The sequence below is a fragment of the Phycodurus eques genome, chromosome 14 (genome assembly GCF_024500275.1).
Source record: "Phycodurus eques isolate BA_2022a chromosome 14, UOR_Pequ_1.1, whole genome shotgun sequence".
Lineage (NCBI taxonomy): Eukaryota > Metazoa > Chordata > Actinopteri > Syngnathiformes > Syngnathidae > Phycodurus > Phycodurus eques.
Window position 1 is genome coordinate 9,811,542 of NC_084538.1, and position 13,973 is coordinate 9,825,514.

Sequence of the window (13,973 nt, forward strand, 5' to 3'; positions counted from 1 at the left end):
AGGGTCGGGACTACAACAATTAGGCACTTGAGGTTTAGTAATTGTTAAAAAAAAAATTCTAAATAATTATCAGCACTGTAGGGGAGTGGTTAGCGCATGTGCCCCACGGTTCTGAGGTTCGAGTTTTGAATCTTAGCTCAGGAGTTCTCCATGTGTGGGTTTTCTCTGGCTTCCTGCAACAATCTAAAAACGCATGTACGGTTCATTGAAGATTATAAATCGTCCATAGGTGTAAATGCGAGAGACAGTGGTTGTTTGTCTATACAGGTATAGCGATTGGCTGACGAACACTCTCCACCAAGTCTGCTGGGAGAGGCTCCAGCTCACCTGTGACCCACCCGAAGGAGAAATTCTGGAAAACACATTTTCTTTGTATTTTTTTTTACATCTCAAAACAATATAGAGGGAATGTTTATAAATTATTGATTAATCAATTGTTAATTTCTCAAATAGTTGATGAAAACAATTTTGTCAAATGCTCATTATTGCAAGCAGAAACTACTGATGACTCATTGACAGATAATAAACAAGCAGCAAGTACCAGATTCACTTCACACCCCAGTGCTCTCAATAAAGGAGGGCCAGGACATTATGTCTCCATATGTGGTATTTTAACCACCATTAGAGTCACGAGGGCAGCAGGTCTGGCATGATGTCACAGTTACACATTCTTTTACCCCTTTTAAATAACTCGAAACCAGAGCTGCTCGGAGGCTATTAAATGCACAGCAGTGACTCCCAAAACACATCCAACTAAATAAATACATTTACTATATAAAACCACATAACAGTATAAAGTGTTTCACAGTGAGCTTTAGCAATAAAAATACTTTTCAGTCTCCGTCCTATGAACCACTAGTTCTTAAAATTATTCGCCACTAGAGGGTAGTACAGCTCATGTAAGATAGAGTCCAACATCTGTGCATGTCAGTGAGCAGTGATGCAAAAAAAAAAAAAAATATATATATATATATATTAAAATATTAACCCCCCTCCCCCTCCCAAAAAAAAACACACCCACACACACACACAGGCTCACTGTGCTCTTCAACTCTTGGAAGTTGTTTTCATTTCTTATGCAAAGAAAAGTAATAAAAAGACTCCTTGGCCTTGGCTCATGTTCTGTGAAAGACAATCAGAACACATTTCAACACATTTACATTCGACACGGGATGTTCTAATACAAGTGCGGACATTTTGAGCTTCTGACCTTGCCCTTGCAACATTGTTGCAAAATACAAGCACCAACTCTTTCTTGTTCTCATATTCCCAAACATTTTACCAGAGGTGGGAGTAAGTCACATAGGGATGCATCTATTTAAGGTATACACTGTAAGTATTACAACTTACAAATTGCATGCAAGTCCCAAGTTACTGTGACAAAAATCAAGTCGAGTCCCCACTAAATTTCAAGCAAATTGAGTCAAGTTATTACTTGGGTTCAGGAAGTCATAAGTCAAGTCATATAAGCTTGCTCAGTCACAACAAATATTCGCACATTTCCCAATTTGCACTCTGGACTGGCGTTAGTTAACTGTAATAACACACATAGACATCAAATATATATACATTGAGCGCTAAATCGTACGTCAATGTCATTTGCCATATTGCATGTGGAAAAGTGGAGCATTTGGGGAAGATGCCATTAATTTGCTGCTTGCTAAAGACTAATGAAGACATTACAAATATACAAACAGTACAGCATGTTTTTTCCCCCTGATGGACAGTATGCTGTACTGTTACTTGGATGATAAATAATGCAACATTTCTAATCATCAGATTAAAAATTACATACATTGAATTTGGTGCTCATCTGTTTCCCATGTATACTGTATTGATGTGTATGTGAATGGGTGAAGGAAAAGCATTACCTTTATGCCCTTTGTAGAAAGACACTTGATGAAGTTTTGTCCGTCTATCACATTTCGGACTAGCTCACAAACACTGGCTGAATAACAAAACTATGAACACCACACATGGGTTAAATAAACCTATGTAATATAATCTGAAAAGTCTATTAATTTAGAGTCTATGTTCCAATTGAAAGAGCTGGGTTGAATCAAATCAAACTAAGAGAACCATTCAGAGCAACTTAATGCTGGTTAACTGACATTCATGTGAGATGATAAAAGCAGGGTGGTTGCAATGTGAGCCCAAATTCCTGTTAAAGTTCCACAAGAATGCCTTTCAAACACTAACAAAGGACACAAAAGTCATACATTTTCAATTTCTCCTCGGAGAGGAGCTATCAAGTACCAGTAAAACATTCAGCAAATATCTTAAATAGCTGTCACAGAGCCAGGAGCTCAAAGAAAACCTGGATCGCTTTGGCTGGATTTACAATACAGGTCTAAATTCCCAATTCCAATTTCATGCTTATATACAATATTTTGATTGTCTAATTACATGCACATTTCAAGTGACACCTATGTTCACACTGAGGTATATAACAGCCTGTGGCAGCCACAACATGGGACTGAACAATAATACATAATACAAATATGAAACGTTACATAGCATTTAGTTAACCTGGGATGGCTAGCCCATATGTTTGTTTACACTGCCCTTGCATTGACAGATGAATTTATTTTTTAATCCATATTTGTAAGAGGCCTGATTATGATCTGAAGATATTCAAGTGCAAAAAATGGGAACTTTGTTCCTTGAACCATGCAGTGCATGTCTAGCCTTAGTGAGAATGTGAATTGAGTGAATTGTTCAGTATAAAAAAAAAACAAAAACAAAGACCATGTGATGAGATTTGATAGTGAATCCTTTTACCTCCGCTGTCAGGCGAGCTGAGTATGTTGAGGGCGAACAGCATGGCGTTGGAGAAGGTGGTGGCTTCCTCCTTGCTGGCAAAATTGAGCCCGTAGACCTGGCGAGCGTCACGCCATTGATGGAAAGTGGGTGTGGCCTGATTGTACTTCAGGCCCTTCACGATCGAGTAGTTGATCACCACCTTTGAGCACAGAAATCCGTTTAAATTACAGACTGTAAATATGTAGAATGACCCTCATTATTAATCATTTTATGAATTTATTCACAAGAGGGCGGCACGGTGGACGACTGGTTAGCACATTTGCCTCACAGTTCTGAGGACCGGGGTTCAAATCCCTGCCCCGCCTGTGTGGAGTTTGCATGTTCTCCCCGCGCCTGCGTGGGTTTTCTCCGGGCACTCCGGTTTCCTCCCACATCCCAAAAAACATGCTTGGTAGGTTAATTGAAGACTCTAAATTGCCCGTAGGTGTGAATGTGAGTGCGAATGGTTGTTTGTTTATATGTGCCCTGCGATTGGGTGGCAACCAGTTCAGGGTGTACCCCGCCTCCTGCCCAATGATAGCTGGGATAAGCTCCAGCACGGCCGCGACCCTAGTGAAGAGAAGCGGCTCAGAAAATGGATGGATGGATGGAAACGCAAATGTGGTGTGTGAGCGTGAACGCAGCAATAACGCATGCTCACCTGCTGGTCCTGCAGCTTGACGCCCACCACCCTAAAGGTGTTGTTGGCAGTGTTATGGTAGATGTTGATGCGGCTGAAGCCCTGTTGGCCCGGCTTGATGGGCACCCACTTCTTACTGGCGTCATCGTAGACCATTACTGAGGCCCGAGCCTGGCAGATGCTCTGCTCGCTGGAATGAGAGGACACAGTGGCAGAGATTCATCAGTGGAGGAATGAGAGAGAGAATGAAAGGGAGAATGAAGGGAAGACGTTATCATTTACATGGATTGGGATTCAGTCACACCATGTGTTTTTAGCCAGTCGTCATTATTACACAATAGTTCAAAACTATCATATATCTGCCCAAGAGAATGAGAGATGAACCATTTTAAGTCAAACAATAAGAGTGATTGGACAATGAAACAAGAAATGCATAGTCGAAGATGACCCCCCCATGTACCTCTCTTGACATCTAGATTTGTTCATATATTCATTAGCCAAGCAGTTGACAAAATCTTCTTCATTGGCTATGTGAAAAAAAATCCATTGTGAGATTTTTTTTTTTTTTTTTTTTTTAGACCTATCTTAAAAACCTCGTAAAGTGATTTCAGTGATTTATTTCTAAATATATTAAATATGTTTGAAGTGCTGAAAATGTGCATAGATGGGCAACAATTTAGTCCTCAAATTTTGCTGTATGGCGTTAAACTCTTTTTCACCATTTCAGTTGTACGGATTTTTTGGGTGTGCCTAAACCAAGTCCAAGTACGCACTTCCGCTTTCTGCAATGAGTGGCCCTCCCCCACGATACAAGTACTGATGCCTTCATTCCATCAGTGGCTGTCTGGTGCAATTGCGAGTTACTAAGTAAGAATAACTTGGCCCATTTCAACCACTACAGCATGTTAGCTAGCAAGTTATGCCTACAACCAGAAAAAAATTGTTATTTGGGCTACAGTGTCTCTGTTGTGTGGACCCAAGCACAGCGTATGAAGCGAGCCGGTGACCAGTGGACCGCTCGCTAGCCCGCGAGCCCATGGACCGGCGGTGGGGTCATCTGGTTCCTCGTGTGTGGGTCCACACAACAGAGACAATTCAGGGCACCAGCGGCACACTTTAGTCAGCCTGTGGCTCCCACTCCAAACATTTGAGCACATAGTGTACGAATACAAACATATTTGAGTGACAGGTGAAGGTCGACTGGGGCGTGTTTTCAGCGCATTTAGCGGACATGTCCACAGCTTCCGATGGCTGGATATTTTGGAGTATTTTAAATGATTTTTTTATTCATTCAAATTTTGCAGGCTTGTTTAACAACACTCTGTGGCATGTAGAATGTATGACATTTTAAATGTCATTTTACAGGGACTTTAATGGTATCTGAGAATGTTCTGAACTCCTGCTCCAATGCCAGTGTTGCATTGAGCACAACAATGCTACTTGAAGGAGTTGCCAAATTTCCTAGATGTCATGCTGTACTTCTTAAAGAGTACACAAAGAAGAAACAATTGGGCCTATTTTGAGCATTTTTCTTCCCTTCTGATCAAATCAAAGTCAGCAAAGGCCCGATTAAAAGACTATCTTGATTAATTATCCTGTGGTGTAAACATGTTAAAAAAATAAATTACAGCGGCGGAAATGCTGGGTGAATGATGCCAAATCCAACATATACTTTACTTGTGCTGCATATGGTAGTTATTCCACATTCTAAGTAGTGTCAATGTGAAGAAATCCCATGAAACATGAGTTCAAGTGTAGTTACCATATGTGGTTAGTTTCCTTTCCATCAGCAATAAACACACAAATGTGACGTCTGACGTTAAATAAAGCAAGAAGAGGGTGGGTTGCTGCTTTAAAAAGCTCAAAACCTCAAAGCAAAAACTGAACATTACCCTTCTGGTCTTTGGTGCGGTGTGCTACAGCACATACACGTTCACATCAGTCAGTGGAGGAGGGTGTGTGTGTCGCTCTGGTAATAATAAGCACTGAGAGCACATTGCCATTTGCAGACTCGTACTAAAAGAAGGCTCACATGAAGCTGGGAGGGAAAGAACTAGTATGTAAAAATAACTTTTATTTTGTATCCAAATATTACCACAATAGAGAAGGGAGCTAAGATGCAAGTCACATGCCTCCAAAAACCAAAACCCTACCTTGAAGGCAAAGGTGGGTGTCTGTCACTTGTTGGTATTTAAATGTTACTCTTGTCTTCAGGCCACACGCCCCTGAGAATAATGAATGACTGCTGCATCCTCCAAAATAGATGCCGTATTTCTTTAAATAGATGCCTCTACTCTAATAAACACCCTGTCTCAATTAAGTGCCAGCTCCATTGTCCGCTTGAAACAAATAAGCACCTCCTCTCCATTACACGCCTTCCCTTTCCCCTAAAAAACTAGTAGTAACTGTAATTACCTCAGTTAACAGATAATGTCATTTTAGACAACGGCTGGGCTCTGTTGCTCACCAAAACAGCAGCATCTAACAGTCACTCGAGTAAATTAAAATGTTGATTCTCTCTGGATGCTACTAGGATGTTATAAACATGTCCCAGCCACAAAATTAAAGATTATCTTATGTATGTCTGCAGGATAAATTGTGCTTGCTCCAAGGTGCTGTGTGCCTCTATTTGAATGCACACCTTCAGATTAATTCCGTTTTACTTTTACAGTAGACTTTACACCGATCTGATTGGTATTGGCCGATAATTAGCATTTTATGCTGATCGGCCGATCAGCTTTCATGTCATAATTTGTCGAGCCGATCAATTATGTCATCGATCGGCTCTGCAAAAGACATCTACACAGATACAGGGACCACCTGCTTGGATAGACACACTTAAGCCTTTCACCTCGCTCCTTTTCTTCACCCTCACACCTTCAGCCAGTTAATGTGAGCAGCTTTACATGCGCAGATATCACAGAGTAGCGCTAAGTGAGCGTGGGAGTGAAACTAAGAATAGAGTTGGGCGACTTGTGAAAAAAAAAGAGCGCAAACGCCACCTCTCTGGCTGCTGTTAAGTGGCTGTGTTCACAACGAGGCTCTACTCCCTCTCTCAGATCATGACAGTAGCTACTTTGCGTGTAACATACTCAACACACACTTCATTAGGTAGAACTGATGACAGCTAAATCAATAAAAAGGCTCAGTTTTGATTTACGCTGTCTAAGGGAGATACATATTTATGGTGTATTTTGAGTGAAGCTTGTCTGCAATAGAAATTTCACACTTTGTAGCTGTTATTATTATCATTTGTGTCACAGTATCAAAACTTGTACCCTGTATCATTTCATATCATTTCTACCATTGTACATTATCATGTGCACCACTATATCAAGAATTATCATGCGTATTGCAATATGATAACTTATTATGTGTGTGTGTGGGGGGGGGGGGGGGGGGTTGATGGTTAGGGAGAACTGAAGCCTATCTCAGCTGATATCTCGCCTGTCAATCGCAGGGCACAGAGAGACAGATGATCCTTCCCTCACATTCACATTGTCACTGAGTGGGAACTGAACTGAACTCTCAGGTGAGTGTACTACTTCACCACCAGTTACAAATAATTAAATGAATAAAAACAAACTTCAACTGACATTCTCAGTGATTGGTCACAAGCAGAATGATGTTTTTTTTGCATTCCCAGCAGAAATATTTTTGAAAAAACAGCTACCACAGAATGCGGTTGTGGTCGCTTCTGCTCAACACCAATAGCGACCAGAATGCACTGGGCTCCTTGCCCTCTGAGCCAACGCCCTCTCTGAATAAACCGCTCAGCGAGCAGGCAACACAAAGGAACGTTTCAAACAGTCACAGTACTGAATTTAGCAGTCACAAAGATGAAAATGATCTGCTGGAGCGATACAACCATACAGCTGTCAATTAATGCTACCAAAACAGACTTTTGAGAATGCTATGATTCATCTGTTTACGGGAGTTCTGCAATTGAGGGAGGGCTGGCAGAAGTCATCACAGATGCTGATGGCTGGCAACACATTTGTCACCATGCAAAGAGAAAGCACGAGTGAGCCGACAAATGAGAGGTTCCCTAAAGACATACAAATAAAGCCATCCTTATTGACAGCATAATGGGTGTGTAACTGTTCGAATGAGGGTAAGTTAAAGCCAAAAACATACAGACATCATGTTTCCTGGCACTCCCAATGTGTTTAACACACACTCTAATCCCTTCACACTCTGCAGTTAAGAGAGCACACAGTCCAGCAGTTGGGGGAAGGTGACGGTCCTACTGGTGTCATGGATCTTCTTACAAAAGCAGAAACTATTTCTGGAGTAGCCAGCAGTGAAATAGACTGATACTTTCATTTCTCCTTTTGGAATTTAAGCGCAAGTCACAAATAAAGTGACGTTCCCGTCTAGTCACCGTGTCTAATTTCACTGGCAAACTTCTCCAGCGGGTTACAGACATGCTGTGAAGACAGAAGGCAGTGGGACGTTTTTGCTCACAAGTTATATGCTGGTCACACATTTGGGCCGCGAGGTTCGGAGTGTATACGTGCATGAGGGAAGAAAGCGGAGATGTATCATCACGAAAAGGTCATACGTTGCTCAAAACCTAGTCAGTGACATTCAAATAATATGATGAATCAAGAGTTTGTGACTGTCAACTACACTCACTGACTACAGCATTGTGTACACCTCCTATCCACCCATCCATCCATTTTTTATAGCGCTTTGCCTCATGAGGGTTGAGGGTCAGCTAGTGCCTATCCCAGCTGACTTTGGGCAAGTGGCGGGGTACACCCTTGACTGGTCGGCAGTCAATCGCAGGGCACGTATAGACAAACTACTACTTGCATAAGGGCTGGGCGATGAATCAATTTTATCGATTGGCCTACATCAGTGATTTTCAAAGTGTGGTATGAAGGGTCCTAAGTGGTACAGGAAATAATCACTGAATACTACATTTCTACAAACAGTGGATCCCACTTTAATAGGTGCCATGCATCAATTAATAATAATAATAAAAAAAGAACCAGAGCACCTCAAATAGACACCTACTGTTTCCCTCTCACAGAACAAATCACAGGTTCTGTCACTGGGAGTTGACTTTTTACTATGAAATCCGATGCCAACATCTGACATGGGACCTGTAATTCATTTCAGATGGCAGAAGAAAATATTAATGAAAGTTAGTTATAAAGACAGAATGGCGGAAAGTGGATCGTGGACTTCTACCTCACTGTTCTGAGGTAGTGGATTTGAATTCCGGCTCCGGCCTTCCTGTATGTATTTTGCATGTACTCCCTGTGTTTGTGTGGGTTTTCTCTGGATACTCCAGCTTTCTCCCACATTCCCCAAACATGCACGTTAGGCGAATTGAGGATTCTAAATTACCTGTGAGTGTCAATGTGAATGGTTGTTTGTCTATTTGTGCCCTTGACTGGCTGGCTAGCAGCCCAGGGTGTACCCAAAGTCTCCAGGTCACCCACGATGTTAAGAAGGACACATTTGGGGATGGAAAAAACCCACGCTCTGTTTCTGTGCTGCTGTTTTGGATCGCAATGGAGCTAGCAATTTAAAGATGAATGTAGAACTCCACAGTTAACTTTGAAAAGTCAGTGTGTTAACAATATCGTCTATCAACTGAGATCATTGCAGTTACTGTTTTTTTTTCCTGACAGAAAAAAATAGGCATCCATTTGTGGCAGGTCAAGGTCTTAAGTGGATGATGCACCGGCGATCCATTGGGTCAGCATTTATTAGTGAGATTGACACCATCTGAGGAAATATGTGTATGGGCTATGGCTATATTGACTACAGTGGTGCAAGAGTTAAAAGCAACAATCCAAACATGGCTCAAACACCAAAGAGTGGGAGGCAATCCACAAATTCAGTCCATCTTAAAAATGAGCCAAGATGAAAATGTCTCTCGTTTCCTATAAGGTGGCTTGCAACTGTAAATATGCATAACAGCTTCCTCCTAACCGCCTGGGGAGCAAAAAAAAAAAAAAAAAAAAACCCCAGTACAATTTGTTTCCTGTACCGCATGACAAATATGATGAGCACAAAAATGTATCCTTTTAAATGCATGGAAGTAAACAGGTTCCAGGAGCGAGGCTAAAAGATGAGAGAGAGGCGTGAAGATGAGGAGGACATGAGAAGACAAAGATGAAAACTGAAAGAGAAAATTCCAGGGAGGATGGAAATAAAAACCAATAAAGCAACGACACAAAGCCTTCTGCCACACTGAGTGCTTCCTTGTGTCAAATAGGCCTCGGGTAGGGAAAAGGAGGCCATGATGCCAGGCAGGCTTTTGAATAAAGAAAAGCTTGCACACATGGCTTGACATATGCTTCCCCTCCTGCATCAACATTAAGACTAGACCAAACTATGCATAACAGAAACACAATTTTAGTGTTAGCGAGCAATAGCTGGCCAGGCAAAAGGTTTTCTTAGGGGTGCAAGAGGCCTTGCCTGGCTCCCACCCGATTACCATACTTCTGTCACAGTGCCAATTAGTCGTTGCAGCTAATTGTTCTATCCTGCTGGTTCGCAGACGAAATTGTCGAAACTTTGGATGAGTCATCAGGGTCTACACTGCCCCCTCAAAAAGAGCGGGGCCGTTCACAAACAAGGCGCAAAGTCTCAAACTACACACGCTTACATGTTCAAACTAAGTGCCTTTCAGAATACCTTATTAAGAAACCGACAACTGCATGAACAGAAATGAGCATTGTAAAAATAAATGATCACTATTGCACAAAAAAAACCACAAATTTCACTTAAATCTTTGTACTATGTACATCTCTGACGCATGCCTGTCAAAGTGTTATTTTCAAAATAAAAAGGAAAGTGAGTGAGGCAGAGGCAGGCAGAAAAGTACAGAGGCACAGATATGCTGCAGGAAAGGGTTTTATTGACTCTACTGCATGTTAGTTCCAGTGAGCATTTTGCTTGCAAAACTGTCCCGGTCGCCGTCTCTACACCTCCGCCAAAACACACACGCTCGCACCTCTCACATGAACTCGCTCTGAGCAGTGCGCCTTTGCACGACGCATGCGCCGTTGCTCACTCACACACTGAGCTCCCTGTCACGTCCATGTCCAGCAACACCCGTAACACTGGTGATTAAAATGTGGGAGACAATATCATGATCACATACTCAAATTTTAAATTGAGTCATTTATTATTGATAGATTACCGACAGGGGTGGCAACTGAAGGCATTTATTAGGGGTGGCAGCTACCTGCTCGAATGACTGATATAACGATGTCAATAGAGGCAACTGTCAGATAACGACACATGCCACATGCTTTGCTGCATGTAAAAAAAAAAAAAAAAAAACTGGATGCAGATATTATATATTTTTTTACTTACCGTAGTGAAAATGTAAGGAGCACACTCTCATTGTTGTCGTGATATTGTCGGTTTGATTTTTTTTTCATCTTACAGCTGACATCAAAGCCATTCGACGTCTCTTTATGAGCTCCGAAACTACTGGGCCTCCCTCTTTCTTGCTGCCAAGCAGGAAAGCTGTAAAAATGAAGTTCGTTGTTGACTTTTTTCGCGTTGCGATCATGTGACGAGGTGCTGCACCATGTAACACAGGAGCATCTCACCATACTTAAATTCGAAGGACAAAATATGAGTTAACAGTTAGGTCACACTGCGACAGAGGATGTCTTCAATTGTAAACAAAATACCGTAGCCCCGGAAATGGCGATTACGCCCATGATGCAACGCGGCGTGATGACACATTTCCAAGCCCTACTGAGCATGCCTTCTTGTGCCATATGACAATGTATTCTTTCACAGCTGCGCAAACTAGTTCCTTGTGCGCCATTTTTAATCTGAAATCCCCGTATGTCTTGTATGTAAGGGACCCGCTGAACTGTTAAAGAAGCAACTCCATTCAAAAGGCGCACTACACTCTATACTACAGTATGTTCTGTTTTACTGAAACTTGGCTTAGTGAACGCATCTTCGACGGCGCGATACAACTGCTCGGCTTCCAACTCCACTGAGAGGCCCTCGACACGGAGCTCTCGGAAAAACTTAAAGTGGCGGAATATGCTTCTACATGAACGAAAAATGGTGCCCTGATGTCACTCAACATATTCTGCAGCCCGGAATTGGAGACACTGTTTTTGAATTGTTTGTCATTCTGTTCACTGGGCGAGTTATCCTCCTTGATGCTCGCCGGTGTTTACATTCCACCTCAGGCTAACACAAATGTCACGCTGCAAACGCTGGCTGAACAAGTAAACGAACTTGAACAAAAACACGCAGATTCGCGCCTCATTATTCTTAGGTAATTTAACAGAGAGAAAGTCAACTATGAATTCCTAAATATAAGCAGCACATCGACTGTACCATCAAGGAAAATAACAATGTGGACCACTGCTATATCACGCTTAAAGACGCATATCGCTCTGTCACCCCTGCAGCTTTAGGTTCATCTGATCACTGTTTAATCCACATAACACCAACATAAAGGCACAAACTTAAATGTGCAAATCCTGTGGTAAAAACAGTGAAGAAGTGGACCAATGAAGTAAAGATGGATCTACAGAACTGTTAGGAATGCACAGATTTTCGTGTCTTTGAAACACCAACTGGCAGCTCGGATGAATATACGGACATCATGATATTCTATATCAGCTTTTGTGAAGACATGTGTGTACTGACAAAGACATTCCGCACATTCAATAACAACAAGCCGTGCTTCACTGCCAAACTTTGCCAAGCTAAGGAGGATGCCTAACGAAGTGAGGACAGAGCCCTGAAGTAATTGGAGAACAGGGACCTAACATGTCATTATTCTAGCAGACTGTTACATTATTATCCATCCATCCATCCATTTTCTGAGCCGCTTCTCCTCACTAGGGTCGCGGGCGTGCTTGAGCCTATCCCAACTATCAGCGGGCAGGAGGCGGGGTACACCCTGAACTGGTTGCCAGCCAATTGTAGGGCATGTTACATTATTAATTATAATCAATTATCTTCAATAAATCATAACCTCCAGTACAATAATCAACCAGCTGAGGGCAATGACAGCAACCGGGGAGACTTCCTGGGCAGCACGGGATGTAATTAGGCACTTTAAAACATCCTGCTTGCTGTTAAAGCTAATCGAGATGTACAATCAGGGGCGAGCAAGGTAAACAATGGCACTCTCAGCTTTCTTGCTATTCAAACATCTCAGTGGGCTTCGGTGAGATAAAAGTGCTCCTTCCACAGTCATCAGAGTCTACTGAAGTTGTGGCTAAGTGACGCTCTGCAACTCTTATTTAAAGTGCAACCAAACTCATTTTCCTTTTTCTTTGTTCTAAATACATTAACATTGTTTGAAGATAAGTGCTGAAAACGTGTAAAGACTAAGAACCATATAGTACCGAATTGTTGAGATTCGGCTGAAAACTCTTTCACACCTTCAATATTTACTGATTTTGTGGGCAGGGCTAAAAACTAGCCCTATGACGTCACGGGGCTGGGGCGTGTACTCCACAATATAAACACCAAGCGCCCTTATTCCATGCAGTGGCCATTTGGCGGAATTGCACTTCCTTGTTCATGAATAACTTCACCCAGTTCGACCAGTATAGCGTGCATCTGCTTGGTTGCACTTTAAGTGGTTTAACAAAATTTTACATTAGGCAATATTATGGTGGCTGTACAATATGTGCATGATTTCAAAATGTCACACACATTTAGTGGTTACTGTGCATTGATTGAGTTAAGCATTACCATAGGGATTATAGCCTCTAAAGTTAACTGGACCTTTTGGGGGGCACCGCCTGTGTGTGGCATGGGTGGGGGAGTATTCAGTCACAGTATGGATGCCCATGTTTGTGCGTGTGTGTGTTCCTTCTTACAGAAAAGGGAGGGAGGTCCGTCTGACAGGCAGGATTAGAGATGGCGCGTGGCAGGCCGATCATTACCTCACTGCAGTCTTAAATCTAAATTAACCAGGATTTAACTCTCATACAAGACCTCTAATCTGCTCAAGGGGGAAAGTAGTGCTTCAGGATGCCCTCAGGAGCTAAAAACAGCACAAGCCAACATTATTTCTGAGAAATCAGTGCGAAGCCTGCACCTTTGTAAGAGAACAAACTGCTCCCTTGTTTAAAACAAACACCGAGATGCAGCACAGATGGCAGATTTTAGGATGCTGATGCACATGATGCAGAACACTGATGTAAACTAACCCGAGATCACATACACAGTAAAAACTTCAATTTGCTTTTTTTCTGTTGTCTTGTAATGCCACAACATGAGGGTACAGAGAACGACAAATTCCAACAACGACATCCATAGAACAGGAAATTGAACTTGAACACAAACAAAAACAAAAATGACAGGAAATGGAACTTGTTGCGATATGGTGGTAGTGCATCAACAGAAGTGGTGCCGTCATTACATCAATTAGTAGATACTGTATATAGTGGAACATTCAAAATGGAGGACAACTATCAAATAAATTGTAGTTCAAACAGGAGTTTTCTGTGAATAACTTTCAACTTTCAAAATTCACACAAGACGTCAGCAAAACTTCATCTCTTACGCT

At 42.0% G+C, this 13,973-nt stretch overlaps 1 protein-coding gene across 9 annotated transcripts in view; it reads right to left on the bottom strand.

Annotated features, from left to right (window-relative positions):
* Positions 1-13,973, bottom strand: part of evla (Enah/Vasp-like a) — a 49,568-nt gene that overhangs the window by 15,405 nt on the left and 20,190 nt on the right. For 5 of the 9 annotated variants that reach the window (XM_061695779.1, XM_061695781.1, XM_061695782.1 and 2 more), the window contains exons 2-3: positions 3,464-3,632; positions 2,782-2,962 (exon numbers count right to left, since the gene is read on the bottom strand). In XM_061695779.1, the coding sequence (XP_061551763.1) occupies positions 2,782-2,962; positions 3,464-3,632 (350 nt within the window). Of the gene's footprint in view, positions 1-2,781; positions 2,963-3,463; positions 3,633-10,783; positions 11,106-13,973 lie in introns of those variants that run through there. The other 4 variants (XM_061695785.1, XM_061695777.1, XM_061695776.1 and 1 more) reach the window with 1 other exon arrangement.